The 19,445-nt window shown below is 35.8% G+C and overlaps 1 protein-coding gene across 10 annotated transcripts in view; it reads right to left on the bottom strand.

The window, feature by feature from the left end:
* Window positions 1–1,228: 1,228 nt before the first annotated feature.
* The window catches only part of AGFG1 (ArfGAP with FG repeats 1), an 81,386-nt gene continuing 63,169 nt past the window's right edge, over window positions 1,229–19,445 (bottom strand). For 4 of the 10 annotated variants that reach the window (XM_047721191.1, XM_047721198.1, XM_047721200.1 and 1 more), the window contains 6 exons: window positions 17,725–17,804; window positions 17,165–17,257; window positions 7,979–8,026; window positions 5,776–5,934; window positions 4,057–4,148; window positions 1,229–3,471 (listed from right to left, as the gene is read on the bottom strand). In XM_047721191.1, the coding sequence (XP_047577147.1) occupies window positions 3,412–3,471; window positions 4,057–4,148; window positions 5,776–5,934; window positions 7,979–8,026; window positions 17,165–17,257; window positions 17,725–17,804 (532 nt within the window). In that variant the 3' untranslated portion in view covers window positions 1,229–3,411. The remainder of the gene's footprint in view (window positions 3,472–4,056; window positions 4,149–5,775; window positions 5,935–7,978; window positions 8,027–17,164; window positions 17,258–17,724; window positions 17,805–19,445) is intronic. The other 6 variants (XM_047721193.1, XM_047721201.1, XM_047721197.1 and 3 more) reach the window with 3 other exon arrangements.

Here is a 19,445-nt window from a genome sequence, read left to right as displayed (position 1 = left end):
TGGAAAATAGAAATTTAAAGTGTAGCACAATGGTTTTCAAAGTGTGGTCTGAGGACCTCTGAAAGTCCTCAAAAGCCAAGTGTCACAACTATTTTCATACTACTACTAAGATGTTCCAGATCTGTCTCATGAGTTCACAAGTTCATGGTGGAGTTTCCCAGGGCCCACATGCCACATGACAGAAAAAATCACTGTGATGCCAAGGGAGCATGAGAAACTCGCTGCTTCTCAAACCAGGTGCTACAGAGATGTGCAAAACATAAAATAATGTTCTTCTCATTAATTAACTGCTTTTGGAAGACAACTATAGTTTTTATTTAAAAATGGCATCTATGGGGGTGCTTGGGTGGCTCAGTGGGTTAAAGCCTCTGCCTTTAGCTCAGGTCATGGTCCCAGGGTCCTGGGATGGAGCCCTGCGTCGGGCTCTCTGCTCAGCAGGGAGCCTGCTTTCCCTTCCTCTCTCTGCCTGCCTCTCTGCCTACTTGTGATCTCTGTCAAATAAATAAATACAATTTTAAAAAAATTTATTATTTATGTTAACATGCAATGGGTTTATTATTGTTATGTTTAAATGAATGAACACGGTTTTTTAAGTATCTCAGTTATTAATTTCTAATACAGTAATTTCTGGTAGATACAAAGTACATAAACAAAAGCTCTCTGGGCATCTTCAGTAATCTGAAAGAGAGTGAGTGCTGCCACACAAAAGCAATCAGTTAGTCTTCTCTTCATTTTCCCAACTTTCAGGAACTGTTCCAAACACGGTGTGTGCTGGGGGCTAGGGCAATGCACAGGTAAAGCACAGACAGGCATCTTCAAATTTACAAAAGGAATTACTTGAAGGAAGAAAGTGATTGCCTAATCTCTATTGTCACAAAAAATATGCCTTTCAATATATTAACAATGTTTGCCACCCTAAAAGAAAATTTTCCTTCCAGAGCAAAGACAGGAGAGAAGATCTGATTCTACTATTAAGCCAGGAAAATCTGAAGGTTTTCAGCCTTGTCCTCCTCTTTCTTCAATACTCAACACAACTCTGATGGATTTATATAAAACCAAAAACAAATCTGAATATGAAAGTCTAAAAGAAGTGATTTAAATCCACATTAAAGCTGGATCACTTTTTAAACTAAGGATTTCTATTTTATCAGCACTTATTTAAAGTCAATAAAAGTTCTCATTTACTTAAAAACTTCAAGATGGTACCAGAAAAAAAAAGTCTTTAAAATCATTTTAATAACAACTGTTTAATTCACTTATTTCTTAGATGGAAAGCCTGGGAGGTTATTTAGGTAATGGCCTACAATCATATAGCATAACTTTGTACATATGAAGTGATTGAGACCCAATACAATCTAAAACATAGAAATTCAAAAACATTTCTTAAGTAGTCCCTCCATGAAAAAAGGGCTGGAGAGAGACCCCCAAACTGTAGGTATTTCAAGTTATACCCACACACAGCTAAGACCTCTGCAGCATTTTCAATATTAAGAGAAGAGGCATAACATTCAAAATGGGGCAGAGATTTCCGTCTTCTTGCTCATCAAAATAGTTCAGACAAACTACACACTGAGCTAGAGATGCAATGGACAGCAATGCTTTACCAAGTCTGAAACACTACACAGACTTCAAGATTGTGTAACAGCTCATGTAGTCACCACTGGAAAAGGTATTCAACACAAATAAAATGTTTGAAGAAACTGATGTTCACTTCTTTTAATACCAAAGCTTTAAAAAAAAAAATGTTTAAACATGGTAAGATAAAACTTTCCAAACACGTATTACATATTTGTATATGTAACTTTACCTTTTCAAAGTACCAGACTATTATCAGAATATGATGTCATACAGTGATGTCCTCTAGGCTGGCCTGGCTGTCCTTAAACTAAATGGTCGACAGGTTTTCATGGTTTGTCTATCTCCTTCCAAACTGTCATTTCTGAACTGCTAATAATACACTAGGGCTGGGAAATCAAATAATCAAAATTTCACATAAAAACAAACATATAGAGACTTTGTGACTTATGTGTGTTGCTCAAAAGCATTTAAAAAGAATTATTCCAAGTTTCTCAGTTGTGTTCTGTATTGATGAAGACTGCTAGATTACGTCTTAATGAATGAGGCATTACTGTACATAAATATTTAAACAAGTTCATCTATTAACAAAAAGATACAACTAAACATTAGTATCGTTGCCTTTTTAAACAAAGTATTCTATAACTTTAAGGTAACACTGGGTTCCAGTTTGTTTTCCCCCCAGAAATGAACATAAATAAATGTCCTATTTTAATAATATCAGTTTGTCCAAACAAAGGAAAAAAAAAACTGAGGTGCAATCATGTCACAGTTAATGCATGTCTGCTTCCAATACATTCAAAGACAGTATTTTTGTTTAAAAATCAATAGTTAAAATAGGACTTCTGCAGTCTGAGAATTCAAGATACTTAAAAAAATTTGTAAATACACATACATGCAAATTCTTCATATATACAAATTTTCACAAAATTAAGAAGTTGCAAAGAAATTAGAAGGATTACGGTGAATCTGACAAGCTACATTTAAATGCTTTACCACTGACATATTCCTGAATATAGCAGTCATAGTAGTTTTAATAAATTTTCTACATGGCCTTTTTTATAAAATTTTCTCTTTTAGACATAAAAGTTAGTCACTAGAAGTCTTCTGAAATTCTAATTTAAGAATTCAAGATGTTCTCAATTCACTACTCATATTTTAAGGCCACTTTGGTAAAGGCATTGCAGCAAGAACACAAAAACAATAGCATATTTTCTAATATTTATTTTTTTCACCTGCAAACTGTAGCAAAACATGATCAGCTTTATTATGCAGACAGGTATCCCTCTACATTTTTAAAGAATTTAGGTATGTATAAATAGAAGAGCTCTTTAGAAAGGAAAAATTCAAGAATGAATAAAACCTTCCAATTTTGACTTTGTAACTTTCCAGTAGCAATGGTTAAAATGATTTTAGGTCATTCATTCCAAGATATATGACAGCACCTTAAAAGTGGCTGATCTATTTCCCCAGTAACATTTCTCACATAACAATGTGTTAAAGTTACAAATACTGATATGCACAAATAGCTAATTTCTAAGAAAAATATGTACAGTACTGCAGCATAATGAATGTGGTATCTGCAATAACTTAATATTAGCCAATTTTTAATATACATGATACCGCTACCTTTTTCTGCCAATTCACAGGTTAAAAGTTGTTACTGGAGCCCTCTGTTTTGCACATATTACCTGGTGTTTAATACACAATGCAGGCTTTTTAAAGACTTCTCCTGTGTTTAAAGCTAAGATCAGTGAAACAAGACAACAGTGCAAGAGGCGGAGAGATGTAATGTGACCATGTAAAAGTTCGTTCCAGTAAAGTGTCTATATAAGGCTATAAGAAAGGATTGGTTGATGAGCTTCCTGTTGGAAATTGTCCTGTTGGTGCACCAGTCTAAAGGAAAACATAAGACAAAATAAAGACACAAATAAGGGTGGTATACGTGTGAAACTATGAAAAGATTTAACTTTGATTAACTAATGAGACAATATTTAGATTAGAAATTATTTTATAGTTATTGGCAATCATATTTATTCATTATTGTTATTAGCAACATGATATAATAAAACTATTAGGTGTCAGAAGCTCTGTTATGGCCTTTAATATCCATTATTCCACATAATTCTTCTAACAGAATCTAAGAAAGGACTTGGCCCTTAAGAAAACACATTTATGATTCAAACCAAATCTGAGTCCAAGCCCTTTTCACACAGTTCACTAAATCTACAGCTTTTCATAAAGCATTACTTAGACAAGAAAATAGGTAAGTTTCATGCTTATTTACTGTCAGTGCTTTGATTTGCAACTGAGTGATGTGTGTGTGTGTGTCTTTTTTAAGTCAAAAAAGGATCATGCATGATAGCTGCATCAATCTGCAAATTCTTTTACTGTCACATCAGTAGAATAGTCACATCCTGCTTTTCCTAAGTAAGAGATAACACACGAATTATAAAGTGCTTATAATTGCATCTCACTTACCATAAAAGGATTACTAGATACTCCAGCAGCTGCAACTTGACCAAAAGGGGTTACCACTGGCTTTGTTTGTCCAAATGCTGCAAAACCTGCACCTTGTTAAAATAGAACCACCAATTAAAATCCATACCTTTCAGAGACAATCTGATGCTCATGAAGACTCATAAGAAGTTTCAGAGAAATTCCTACTAGAACAATAATAAAATATCAATGTTTAACTGTTGAGTCTTTCAAATACCAGAGACAAACTTCCTGTGGCACAGATAACAGTCCATACAGCTTCTCAGAAATGGTTTCTTCTCATGTGTCTCAGCTATGTAAGCTGCTGACATGTGAAGAACAGAATTAATAGATGACCTGTGACTATCTGAGACTAGATGTGAGCAAAACACAATGGATTCATGTGAACAGCACAGTATTTGTTAGGAAATATTTTATCATTATGGTTCTGCCATGGACCTTATTTCCAAATTTTTATCTAACCAGAGACACTAAATATAGATAGGCAATTTGAATTTAAGAATAATCTTCAAATCTATGGACTTTCAAACTTCAGCAAATAAGCTTCATAGATAAAAAAAAAAAAAAATCCCTGGCTTCTAGAACAAGTAAACTCTAACCACAATACAGTTACCCACTTGGAAAATTAAGTCTATGTCTCCCACATAGATTATACAAAAGAGCAGATCCACAAGTTTTCTGATGCAAAACAAAAACACTCAAGGTCTACAAAGTTTTCTCTTTTTTTTTTTAAACATTTTATTTATTTCTTAGACAGAGATTTACAAGCAGGCCGAGAGGCAGGCAGAGAGAGAGGAGGAAGCAGGCTCCCTGCTGAGCAGAGAGCCCAATGCTGGGCTTGATCCCAGGACCCTGGGATCATGACCTGAGCCAAAGGCAAAGGCTTTAACCCACAGAGCCACCCAGGTGCCCTACAAAGTTTTCTTTTAAAATCAACAGACAGGGCGCCTGGGTGGCTCAGTGGGTTGGGCCGCTGCCTTCGGCTCAGGTCATGATCTCGGAGTCCTGGGATCGAGTCCCGCATCGGGCTCTCTGCTCAGCAGGGAGCCTGCTTCCTCCTGTCTCTCTGCCTGCCTCTCTGCCTGCTTGTGATCTCTGTCTGTCAAATAAATAAATAAAATCTTTAAAAAAAATAAATAAAAATAAAATAAAATCAACAGACATATTAGAACAAACAAGAGAAATTAATAAGAAAGAGACTGGGGCAGTGGGGAGGGAGCGCCTGGGTTGCTCAGCCAGTTAAGTATCTGGCTCTTGGTTTCGGCTCTGGTTGTGATCTCACAGGTCTGAAACCGAGCACCTTCTCCAGCTCCACTCTTAGAGGAGAGTCCACTTGAAGATTCTCTCCCTCTGTCCCTCCCCCAATTCACACACAGGCTCTGTCTCTCTCTCTTTCTCTAAAATAAACAAATCTTTAAAAAAAAGAAAAAAGATAAAAGAAAAGACACTGGAGATTCTAAGAAGGGGTACTCTTTACAGAGTCTGATTTCTCCTAAATCTATAACCTGGTCACAAAAACTTACCAAATCATTCAGTTCCCTAAGGCCCAAACCAACGAAGGCATCTATATTCATGTAGCAAATGTTTAGCAGACAGTGCCACAGCATTCTTTGGACAAGTCTTTCTGTCCAAACATAAAAGATTATGATACATAAAGGATATCTGAAGTGGACTTATAGCTAGCCAAGTGAAAGATCTTACCATTGGGCTGTTGAGAAAAAGCTGTCTGTTGAGGAAAAGCTGCTTGGGCTGGGAAGGCAGGCTGCTGGAAGCTGCCGCTGAAGCTGGTGGGAAGACTATAGGGAGCAGGAGTTCCGAAGCCCGCGGGCATGCTCATGGAGGCCGTGCCAAAGGTTGCAGCTGACAGGAGAAAGCAAGGGCTGATAACTAATATACAAAAGAGCAGGTTTTGCTCTTCATACCACACACTACAGAATGATTTCATTTGAAAAACATTAACTTGTACACTAAAGGCACCTTAAATTCCAAAACGCTGACAAAATTAGTAATAAGTTTTAGCACTATACAGTTTAACACAATCTATAAAATGTTGTTCTCCTGAAACCCATGACCAGAATGACACTAATAAAGCTATCATTTGAAATCGTAAGAAAATTTCTCAAAGTAATTAAAAGTCTAAACAGCAGTCAACTTTTTTAAAGCCCATCATGCAAGTCACATGTGTACTCATATACATTCGTTTTTAGTTTTATTTTGCTACATACAGTAAAATCGCCAAAAATTGAATTTTATCCACTGAATTGTCTGTTATAACATAGTAAGTATGTTCCTGATAAAAACAACTTTAAAACTTCTAAAAAATAGTTCACTGAAAATAACAAGACTTATAGGAGAAACAGAAGGAGGCCTCTCAAAAACTATACAGCTTTGTAAACAGAGCCCAAAAGGGGCTGGAGGGGAATGGCTTTCCCTAATAAAACCACTAACACAATTAAAAGAACATGTGAGGTTCTTAATACATCAATTCCAAAAGAAATATATGGACCACCGTATCTTATTTGAAAGATAAGTAGACTGCTTTGGATAAAGGGTTTAAAGTTCGGACTGCTAAGTTGTAGAGATGCATAAAGACTGCATAAAATGCATACAGATTGAAAAGGGAGTGAAATAAGCATTCTTAGAAAAGATGGATATAGGGTGAATGAGCGTAGTAATCTAGACTGCACTGAAATCAGTGTATTAACAATCACTACACATGTGGTACGCTGCCATCACTCGCCCACTTATGAATTACTTATAACCTAATTTGCATTACAGAAACACATGTAGTAGGGGCACATGGGTGGCTCAGTAGGTTAGGTGTCTGACTCCTGATTTTGGCTCAGGTCATGATCTCAGGGTTAAGAGAGACTGAGTCCCATAATGGGCTTTCAGCTCTACGCAGGGCCCAAGATTGTCTACCACTCCCCTGCCTCTCTCTCTCTCTCTCAAAAAAAAATTGAAAAGGAACGCATGTAGTAGCAAAACAATATATTACTTACTGCTAGTGAAGATTAAAAACAGCACCTTCTGAATGTATGTTCCAGAAAAAGTCTTGGTAAAGTTAAGAGCCAATAGTGGTACTTTTAACACAGAATACTAACAATTAAAATAGTGAAATATTGTTGGCATGATGCTATCAAAAACATGATAATTCACTGAATTTGATTTAAATTTTTTTTTAAATTTACCAACTTGATCTCTGATTTAAGGCACAGTAATTAATACTGAACATGTTACACAGATTATATTTTATTTTAAAAAAACCTTGGAAGTCATGTTATAGATACTCCCCAAAGAAATCCTCATAATCCTATTGTTTATAACTATGCAATTTTTCTCAATGAACCTAATCAGAATGTCTAATTTTTTTGAAATTATAATTGATGAGAAAACAGGAGAAACAAGCCACTAGAAAGCAAGTGAATTAAAGAATAATAAGCACACTGCAAAGGAAACAGAAGGGTTTCATAACAGACAACAATGCACTGACAAAACTTTGACAAATCACTTTTTAAGAAAGCACTAAAAAGCGAAACTTGTATACAGTTAAGCAAAACCAAACCCCATGGAATAATGTGGTAAATGGTTTTTGGTGTATAAAAAATGTGTCAAAAGTGCTATGAATTCAAACTCAAGAAAAATAATCAAAAAAGCTATTAACATTCTAATGTGACCATGGAGGTAAGCGATAATGCTTTTCAGCATTAAAACACAAATCACCACAATTTTTATGTAACTTTAAATATAATGTAACCCCAATTCCACACATCCATGCCCACTCCATTGTAAAACATGGAAAAAACTTAATTCCACATGCAGGGATCCAGAACACTAGCAGAAGCTTCCACAAGCAGGTAGACAGATTGCCACACAAATCCAGGTATCAGTTGTGGCCACCTACCAAAATGAGCGTGAGGGAACACTTGAGAATGCATTGCTCCAGAAAGGCCTTATGGAAAGCCATAAAGAGACCAATGTCAATTAACTTAAGGATAACTATTGTCAAAAAAAAAAAGTAAATTTGTTTCATTAGAAAGTACTAAAATTAGAATACACTGTTACAAAGAGGGTAGCTTAAGAATATATAATAAAAACATATCCATAAAGTCCTTTAATTTCAACATTCATGACACTAATATTTAACCTGTTTGAAATAAAGGGAAAATTAGCATAATAAATACCAGAGAAAGAAATACCAAATGAAAAAACCATTTATGAAACCCATTTTTAATTAAACACTAACATTTTTTTCATGTTAAGATACAACTATGGCCATAAAAAGACTTTGTAGGCCTCATGAGTTACACCCTATGCTATTCACAGGATTATCTAAAATGACCTAGAATCTAACTTTCACATCTAAAAAGTCAAATCTTGGGGCACCTGGGTGGCTCAGTGGGTTAAGCCGCTGCCTTCAGCTCAGGTCATGATCCCAGGGTCCTGGGATCGAGTCCCGCATCGGGCTCGCTGCTCAGCAGGAAGCCTGCTTCCCTTCCTCTCTCTCTGCCTGCCTCTCTGCCTACTTGTGATCTCTCTCTGTCAAATAAATAAATAAAACCTTTAAAAAAAAAATAAAAAATAAAAAATAAAAAGTCAAATCTTGTGGACAGCATCTGAAGGATGTTTGATTATTTTATTTACAGTTCTGTACACTACCTAGAAATTCATAAAGATAACTCAAGTAAACTAAGTATGATGAGTGGGAAATTATTTAGTGTAAATCATTAGAAAGGTGAGCACAACTTTAAGCTTACAATGTAATGGCTGAAAAGAGAAGAGAAGAGAAAAATTCATCTTGTATAAATCTGATCAGGCATAAATGAGGTCAGAGAGGTTACACATAAATACATGTGAAGAACAGAAACCAAATTTAGGTTTTTAAGTACTAGAAATTTTCTGTTGGCTTTAACCATCTGGAGTGGAAATGTTTCTAAAATAGACATCCATGCATTTTAAATTAGTGTACTTAACCAATTAAATGTGGGAAAACAGAACTAGTAAGAGATTAGAGTAGTTAAGAGTCTTGATTCTGTCATTTTCTAACTACAGAATGTTATTTAACTTCCACAAGCTTCTGTTTCCTCATTTGCAAACAGGAGGCAGAGGGAGGGATAACAGTACCTACCTGAAAAAGCTGCCATGAAGATAAATTTAACAACAAATTTTTTAAAAGTACTGTAAATACTCAATGGATATATTTTCCTTGCTAATAACTTTAAAAGATGGATACTTAAGAGATACATCAGTACTGTGTTCTGAATTCAACAAGAGGGTAACTGAGGAGGAAGGATATCATAATAAATAAGTTAGGTCACTCTATGTTTATCTCCTTTTTTTTTTTTTTAAAGATTTTATTTATTTATTCGACAGAGAGATCACAAGCAGGCAGAGAGGCAGGCAGAGAGAGAGGAGGAAGCAGGCTCCCCGCTGAGCAGAGAGCCCGATGCGGGGCTCGATCCCAGGACTCCAAGATCATGACCTGAGCCGAAGGCAGCGGCTTAACCCACTGAGCCACCCAGGCGCCCCTGTTTATCTCCTTTCTTAAAATCCGTAAGTCTCTTGAGAAGTCCTGCACTAATAGTAACGGATTAAACTGTTTGCACCAGCGTTTCCCATATATGTTTGGGCATAGAATCCTTTTCCACGGAGTATTTGATAACATCTCAAGAGACATGCTCTACAAAATACACTTTGGTACAAACTGACCTTTAGTCAACAGTGACTGTGACCCAATATTAACTGCCGTAACCTCAGTCTGCAACAATGATGCCCTCGTAAGTTCTAAGACTGCTATAAAACTTTCATACTTAACAGCTTTTTAAGATATAATCTACATCATCACACTATTTGTCCACTTAAAGTGTAGAATTCAACGCTTTATAATATCTTCCCAGGGTTGTAAAACCACCATCACAATGGAACTGTAGCACATTTTCATCACCCCCGCCCCAAGAAATTCCCTATCAGCTGTCACCCTCCCTCTCACCTCCCCTCCTTTCCAGGTCTACAGATGTGCCCATTCTGGACATACCACTTACAAATGGAATCACAGGCTATACGTTACTCTATGACTAGCTTCCTTTAGGCCAATGTTTTCAAGGTTCATCCATGTTATAGCATGTGTCAGGACTTCATTACTGCTTATCACCAACCAAATTTCCATTGTGATTATAACATATTTGGTTTATCCAGTCATCAGTTGCTGGCATTTTGGGCTGTTTCCACTTTTTGGCTATTATGAATAATGCTGCTATGAACATCTATGTACCAGTTTCTATGTGGATGTACATTTTCATTTCTCTTAGGTATTTTTCTTAACGAGTGGAATCAGTGGAACCAGCAGAAACAGTGCTGGTTTAAAAGGGTTCTAAACTATTACAACTATTACAACTATTAGATTAGTCATTAATCAATTCTTAAAGTTTAAGGCAAACCCATCAAATCAGTCTCCACCTAGGTAATAAAATATGGATGCTGGCCTAGATGCTACTATGATTCTTTCACCTCTACATTTCTGTTAAGTTTATCTCGCTGGGGGGGTTAAAAATATCCTTTAAATTGTTCACGCATTCATAAAAATGAAGTTAGGGAAATACAGACTATTCATTCCATAGGAAAGGAGAAATTTAAGAATTATAAGAGAATTTCATAATAATTAAAAATTGTATTAACTGTTAGATTTAAGGTCTCAAAAGCTCTATTAAAAATGCTATTATAGAATCCTAAAATGAAAAAGATCTTAGGCCATCTTGGTTAATATCCTAATGAAAGTTTCTATGTAATACAGTAAAAGAAAATTAAAGCCCCAAAGCTTTATAAAGAAAAAAATGATTATTAAAATATTTATTTCAAGAAACATTAAAAAAAATTTCTAAAATGTTTTAAATTTTCAAAGAACTACTATGCAATACCCTCTTTCAAAGGCTACCTCATATTTAACAAAATATTTAAAAGCAACAAAAATATGTCCTAAAGAACTAACATTAATTTTGACACGGGAAATTTCTAAGCATAGTGTATTTTATCAAAACACTATTTATATTACAACTTCAACAGAAAAATTAGTTGTTAACATTTACTTTTAATGGTTTATAAAAACTTAACAAAGCCCCAATCAAAAGACACAGGGTATCAGAATGGATAAAAAAACAAAACCCATCAATATGCTGCCTACGAGAAATTCATTTTAGACCCAAAGACACCTCCAGATTTAAAGTGAGGGGGTGGAAAACAATGTACCATGCTAATGGACATCAGAAGAAAGCTGGGGTGGCAATCCTTATATCAGATCAATTATATTTTAAGCCAAAGACTATAAGAGATGAGGAAGAACACTATATCATACTCAAAGGGTCTGTCCAACAAGAAGACCTAACAATTTTAAATATCTATGCCCCTAACGTGGGAGCAGCCAACTATATAAACCAATTAATAACAAAATCAAGAAATACATCAACAATAATACAATAATAGTGGGGACTTTAATACTCCCCTCACTGAAATGGACAGATCATCCCAGCAAAAGATCAACAAGGAAATAAAGGCCTTAAATGACACACTGGACCAGATGGACATCACAGATATATTCAGAACATTTCATCCCAAAGCAACAGAATATACATTCTTCTCTAGTGCACATGGAACATTCTCCAGAATAGATCACATCCTACCTAGGACATAAATCAGGTCTCAACCGGTATCAAAAGATTGGGATCATTCCCTGCATATTTTCAGACCACAATGCTCTGAGGCTAGAACTCAACCACAAGAGGAAATTTGGAAAGAACCCAAATACATGGAGACTAAACAGCATCCTTCTAAAGAATGAATGGGTCAACCAGGAAAATAAAGAATTGAAAAAATTCATGGAAATAAATGATAATGAAAACACAATGGTTCAAAATCTGTGGGACACAACAAAGGCAGTCCTGAGAGGAAAATATATAGTGGTACAAGCCTTTCTCAAGAAACAAGAAAGGTCTCAAATACACAACCTAACCCTACACTTAAAGGAGCTGGAGAAAGAACAACAAAGAAAGCCTAAACCCAGCAGGAGAAGAGAAATCATAAAGATCAGAGCAGAAATCAATGAAACAGCAACTAAAAAAACAATAGAACAAATCAACAAAACTAGGAGCTGGTTCTTTGAAAGAATTAATAAGATTGACAAACCCCTGGCCAGACTTAACAAAAAGAAAAGAGAAAGGACCCAAATAAATAAAATCATGAATGAAAGAGGAGAGATCACAACCAACACCAAAAAAATACAAACAATTATAAGAATATACTATGAGCAACTCTACGCCAACAAATTTGACAATCTGGAAGAAATGGATGCATTCCTAGAGACATATAAACTACCACAACTGAACCAGGAAGAAACAGAAAAACCTGAACAGACCCATAACCAGTAAGGAGACTGAAACAGTCATCAAAAATCTCCAAACAAAAGTCCAGGGCCAGATGGCTTCCCAGGGGAATTCTACCAAACATTTAAGGAAGAACTAATTCCTATTCTCCTGAAACTGTTCCAAAAAATAGAAATGGAAGGAAAACTTCCAAACTCATTTTATGAGGCCAGCATCACCTTGATCCCAAAACCAGACAAGGATCCCATCAAAAAAGAGAATTACAGACCAATATCCTTGATGAACACAGATGCGAAAATTCTCACCAAAATACTGGCCAATAGGATCCAACAGTACATTAAAAGGATTATTCACCACGACCAAGTGGGATTTATTCCAGGGCTGCAAGGTTGGTTCAACATCCGCAAATCAATGTGATACAATACATTAATAAAAGAAAGAATAAGAACCATATGATACTCTCCATAGATGCTGAAAAAGCATTTGACAAAGTGCAGCATCCCTTCCTGATTAAAACTCTTCAAAATGTAGGGATAGAGGGCACATACCTCAATATTATCAAAGCCATCTATGAAAAACCCACAGCAAATATCATTCTCAATGGAGAAAAACTGAAAGCTCTTCCGCTAAGGTCAGGAACATGGCAAGGATGTCCGTTATCACCACTGCTGGTCAACATAGTACTAGAAGTCCTAGCCTCAGCAATCAGACAACAAACAAAAAGAAATTAAAGGCATCCAAATCGGCAAAGAAGAAGTCAAACTATCACTCTTTGCAGATGATATGATACTATATGTGGAAAACCCAAAAGGCTCCACTCTAAAACTGCTAGAACTTGTACAGGAATTCAGTAAAGTGTCAGGATATAAAGTCAATGCACAGAAATCAGTTGCATTTCTTTACACTAACAACAAGACAGAAGGAAGAGAAATTAAGGAGTCAGTCCCATTTACAACTGCACCTAAAACCATAAGATACCTAGGAATAAACCTAACCAAAGAGGCAAAGAATCTATACTCAGAAAACTATCAAGTACTCATGAAAGAAATTGAGGAAGACACAAAGAAATGGAAAAATGTTCCATGCTCCTGGATCGGAAGAACAAATATTGTGAAAATGTCTATTCTACCCAAAGCAATCTACACATTTAATGCAATCCCTATCAAAATCCCATCCAGTTTTTTCAAAGAAATAGAACAAACAATCCTAAAATTTATATGGAACCAGAAAAGACCTCGAATAGCCAAAGGAATATTGAAAAAGAAAGCCAAAGTTGGTGGCATCACAATTCTAGACTTCAAGCTCTATCACAAAGCTGTCATCATCAAGAAAGCATGGTACTGGCACAAAAACAGACACAGATATCAATGGAACAGAATAGAGAGCCCAGAAATAGACCCTCAACTCTATGGTCAACTAATTTTTGACAAAGCAGGAAGGAATGTCCAATGGGAAAAAGATAGCCTCTTCAACAAATGGTGCTGGGAAAATTGGACAGCCACATGCAAAAAAATGAAATTGGACCATTTCCTTACACCACACACGAAAATAGACTCAAAATGGATGAAGGATCTCAATGTGAGAAAGGAATCCATCAAAATCCTTGAGGAGAACACAGGCAGCAACCTCTTCGTCCTCAGCCGCAGCAACATTTTCCTAGGAACATCACCAAAGACAACAGAAGCAAGGGCAAAAATGAACTATTGGGATTTCATCAAGATCAAAAGCTTTTGCACAGCAAAGGAAACAGTTAACAAAACCAAAAGACAACTAACAGAATGGGAGAAGATATTTCCAAACGACATATCAGATAAAGGGCTAGTGTCCAAAATCTATAAAGAGCTTAGCAAACTCAACACCCAAAGACCAAATAATCCAATCAAGAAAAGGGCAGAGGACATGAACAGACATTTCTGAAAAGAAGACATCCAGATGGCCAATAGACACATGAAAAAATGCTCCACATTACTTGGCATCAGGGAAATACAAATCAAAACCACAAGGAGATACCACCTCACACCAGTCAGAATGGCTAAAATTAACAAGTCAGGAAATGACAGATGTTGGCGAGGATGTAGAGAGAGGGGAACCCTCCTACACTGTTGGTGGGAATGCAAGCTGGTGCAACCACTCTGGAAAACCGTGTGGAGGTTCCTCAAAAAACTGAAAATAGAGCTACCCTATGACCCAGCGATTGCACTACTGGGTATATATCCTAAAGATACAAACGTGGTGCTCCGAAGGGACACGTGCACCCGAATGTTTATAGCAGCAATGTCCACAATAGCCAAACTATGGAAAGAACCTAGATGTCCATCAACAGATGAATGGATAAAGAAGATGTATATATACACAATGGAATACTATGCAGCCATTAGAAGAAATGAAATCTTACCATTTGCGACGACGTGGATGGAACTAGAGGGTATTATGCTTAGCGAAATAAGTCAATCAGAGAAAGACAACTATCATATAATCTCCCTGATATGAAGAAGTGGAGATGCAATGGGGGGGGTTGGGGGGTAGGAAAAGAAAAAAATAAAAGAAGGTGGGATTGGGAGGGAGACAAACCACAAAAGTCTCAATCTCAAAAAACAGACTGAGGAGGGTTGCTGCGGGGAGGGGGGGACGGGAGAGGGTGGTGGGGATATGGACATTGGGGAGGGTATGTGCTATGATGAGTGCTGTGAAATGTGTAAACCTGGCAATTCACAGACCTGTACCCCTGGGGATAAAAATACATTATATGTTTATTAAAAATAAATAAATTTAATAAAAAAAAAAAAGAAAAAACCAACAAAGGTGATCAATGTCATAAATCAAAGCGGTTTATAATGGAAAACATTTTTTACCTTGAAATAAAAATTTGGGGACATAATTTCCTTTCAATAACCTGCGCTTAGTCTAATACTAACGATCACCTAATAACATCTGAACATACATCATACCTTTTAGATTCATGTACATCCTACACAGATCCTTAACTTTAAAGGACTTTCATACTCTACATTAAATAGAAGTTAAAAGAAGTTAAGAAAGCCCTTAACTCTAATGACAAACCAATTTGGAGGTATAATCATGAAAATAATCGAAAGATTTACCAACCATATAGGATAATGCAAAGACTAAACACAGTGATTTGTAATTCTCACAAAAACTCTGCCAATAGGAGAATATTGTTCACATTCTATAGAAAAGGGTAACATTAAGGCTCAGAAAAGTTAGATCAATACAAGCTTAGTCAAGGTACAATCTGGGTTTCCAACCTTCAGTTGTCAAATGGTGTTACAATAGCTATAAAAATTGTGACACTACCTTGCAAACAATTTTAAACACTCAACAAATGTTAGTACATCTTCCTAACATCTTTACTCTACTCATTATGAAATTAATATATAAAAAGATATCTTTAGGATTTGAACACAAGTCTGGCTGTACCCAAAACATATTCACTTAACTTTTCTAAGCCTCACTTTCCTCAGGTGTCAACACGTATTTGATGAGAGTTAAGAGGACTAAATAAGACAATGTACAGAACCCTTTGTACCCAGAGAAATCATATATATTCATTCCACCAAGTCAAAATAATATGCTAATAAATAGAAACGTTCCATGTATTTTAACTGATGAATATTTCTGTCTGAAACAGAAATTAAATCACTAAGTATAACTGAATTAAAACAAAAACAATTTAAAGAATTATGTGAAATTAAAAAACTTATTAAACATCTATTATGTGAGATACCAACAAATCATGACTGAAGAAACTCCTACTACCACAATTCCTAATCTTGCCTATGACACAGATTTGCTAATAATTACCAATTTTTCAGGCACAAATTATGTTACAAACACCTTATTCTTTCAAGATTTCACATCAATATATGCTATATGCTTTAAGATTTAGTTCTAAAATTATTGGGACATGTACACAAGAACAAAGCTGGCCAACTTTAAACCCAATGGGTTTCATGCTATACCATGTACACTTGCTGACACCCCAAGATACTGGCAAATAGTTCTGGTGTTCAGGGTGACAGGACAAAAATCAAAGAAGTGCAATATAAAAGCTATGTGGCTGGGATGCAACATGAACCAAAAAGAAAAACGGGACGGAATAAAGAGGATTAAAAAATTATCAAGAGAGAATATTCAAATATTATACCCCAAATCAAATCAGGTTTGCACAACTTAAAAAATGTGAAATACTCTAAAAGAGAGAAGCACTAGAAGACCTAATTGCTAAGGCCTCATGTAATAAAGCTAACGTGTTCCTCACCAACTCATGAAGAGCAAAACACGAAACAAAAAAAACTTCTCACAAATTTTTCCTATTAAGCTTGAGTGAGTAATAACCAGTAATTCCAAAACGAGACCACCAAATGAGTCAGAATTACTGTATTCAAAAGTCCCATCTCAGTCACAAAATGGCATGGCTGGAAGAAGTCACATCTCCATGCTTGGGGCTGCCTCACCTGAAGAATGAAAGCTGTGACTGATCCATGGGGGCTGCTAGAGAACTGCTAGGGTCCCTCCCAAATATTAAAGTCCAGGATTTTATAAATGTTTAGCTAGTGTACTCTTTACGGACAAACTCTTCCACCCACTTCAGTAAGAAAGAAGAACTTTATTTTCTGATGTTCTTCTCATGGCGTCTTTGCAATAAATAAACACCTTTTCCAAAGTTTTCTGTTCTATAATCTATACTTATTTCTTACCTGTTGCTCCTCTGGCATTGGTCTGAAATGGATTTGTAGAAGATGCCACAGAAGGACCAGCAGCAGCAACAAATGGATTTGTAGAAGGCGTAGCTTTAAGAAATTACAAAAATATGCTATAAAATCCTAATATATTTGTATTCAATTATCAAAAATATTTGCTCATACATTAATGAGGACAGAAAACTAGAGCTTTTGGGGGCGCCTGGGTGGCTCAGTGGGTTAAAGCCTTTGCCTTCAGCTCAGGTCATGATCGCAGGGTCCTGGGATCGAGCCCCGAGTCGTGCTCTCTGCTCAGCAGGGAGCCTGCTTCCTCCTCTCTCTCTGCCTGCTTCTCTGCCTACTTGTGATCTTTGTCTGTCAAATAAATAAATAAAATCTTAAAAAGAAAGAAAGAAAACTAGAGCTTTTTGATAAATTGTTGCTTTCATAGTCTTCCAGTATGCCTAAGAAAATGCAATACTATATATATATATGCTTTATATGTTTTATAAAAATCAATCAATCTATCTATCTATATATCCCAGATCTATCTATGTATATATCCCAGAAACACATACCTCCAAATGGAGCAGGCACACTTGAAGAAGCAGGCTGTGTCTGTGCAGAAGCACCCACTGGCACTGTTCCAAAAACATTGCTGAAAACAAACACAGAAGGAGTTCTTTTTATTTTTTTAAAGCAAAGGTAATCAGTCTAAAGGGTGGCCATAAAATGTGGAAACAGGTAATACTGAGAATACCATATATCATAGCAGTTCTTAAACTTTACGTCTCAGGACTCATTTACATTCTGAAAAGTTACTGAGAATTCCAAAGAGTCTTTGTGTAAATGTGCTGTATATTAACAATATGTAAAGAAATTAAAACAGAAAATTTTAAAAATTTCATTCTTTTAAAATTAACCATAAAGCTATTACATGCTCATGTAACTAGCATTTTTATGATAGAGAATTATATTTTCTAAAACTGAAGGAACTTAGCAAAAATCAAAAATTTACATTAATATCACCACTCATTTTATTAAAAAAGTAATGTGAAGCTGTCAAGCTCATGGCGGATTCAAAAATTTTCTAAAATTCTAGTATTTGCTTGGACGTGTGAATTTTATCAGTTATTTTCCTTAAAGTGACAGGCTTAAATATTCATTTTTAAGAAACTTTCTGCCAAATATCCAAATCTGAATAACCATAGCATATCATTCTTACTTTTAAGGAAAACCAGTGTTCCATAAAACAATGGATGTAGTCATTATTATGTGTGGCTGGTTCATTCCACAACTCAAACAACCACACAAGCTGACTTTCCTCAAGTTACCCACGATACTTCAACATGCAGCAGAAATTACTTGATAAATACCTTGCTTGAACACATAGAAAGTTAAGATGACATTATTTAAGGGTCAGGATTTAATAAAATTAGATTTTCTTAGAAGATTTATTTTAGGCAGGGCACGAAAGAGGGGGAGAGAATTTCAAGCCAGCTCCCTGCCGAGGTTGGAGCCCAATGTGGGGCTTGATCCCACAACCCATGAGATCATGACCCAATATGAAACCAGGAGTCAGACATTTAACCAACTAAGCCACCCAGGCACCCTAGTAAAATTAACTGTTTTGTCAAGAATATTTGTAAGAATATATAAATAAGTCACAGGGTAGTAATGTACAGCACAGTGACCAGTCAATAATATTATAGTGCATACTTGAAAGTTATAAAGAGAGTAAATCCTAAAAGTTAGCTAAGTATGGGGACGGATAGTAACTACATTTACATGATCATTTCACAATGCACACAAACATCAAATTATTATGCTGTACACCCGAAACCAATATTACATACCAATTACACCTCATGAAAATAATTAAAAAGAATATTCATAAGAAAAACTAAATCAAGACTATCCACAAGTAAAACTGAGTATGTGGTGGTAAGAACTATAATGACGATTAGATGACTACTAGTACAGTTTGGTATCACAGTCTTAATTTGTGCTAAAGTGTTGGCAAGTTTTTACTTGTCACTGCTTCTGCACCATCAACATAAATGTCAATACTGCAAACACAAATAACCTGTGAGAACTAGTATGACTTTAGTTTTAATTTCAAAGACCCCTTTGAAAGGGTCTCATGTACCCTAAATGTTCCATGGACCACACAGTGTGAACCACTAATATACTGTAATACAGTATCAATAAACCATTTGTTATGTATACCTATGTTTCCAGACTTTATGGTTACTTTGCTATAGGTCACTATTTCTTATGTCTAACACAAACATCCTAA

The sequence above is a fragment of the Lutra lutra genome, chromosome 3 (genome assembly GCF_902655055.1).
Source record: "Lutra lutra chromosome 3, mLutLut1.2, whole genome shotgun sequence".
Lineage (NCBI taxonomy): Eukaryota > Metazoa > Chordata > Mammalia > Carnivora > Mustelidae > Lutra > Lutra lutra.
This window is presented reverse-complemented; position numbering and strand designations above follow the sequence as displayed.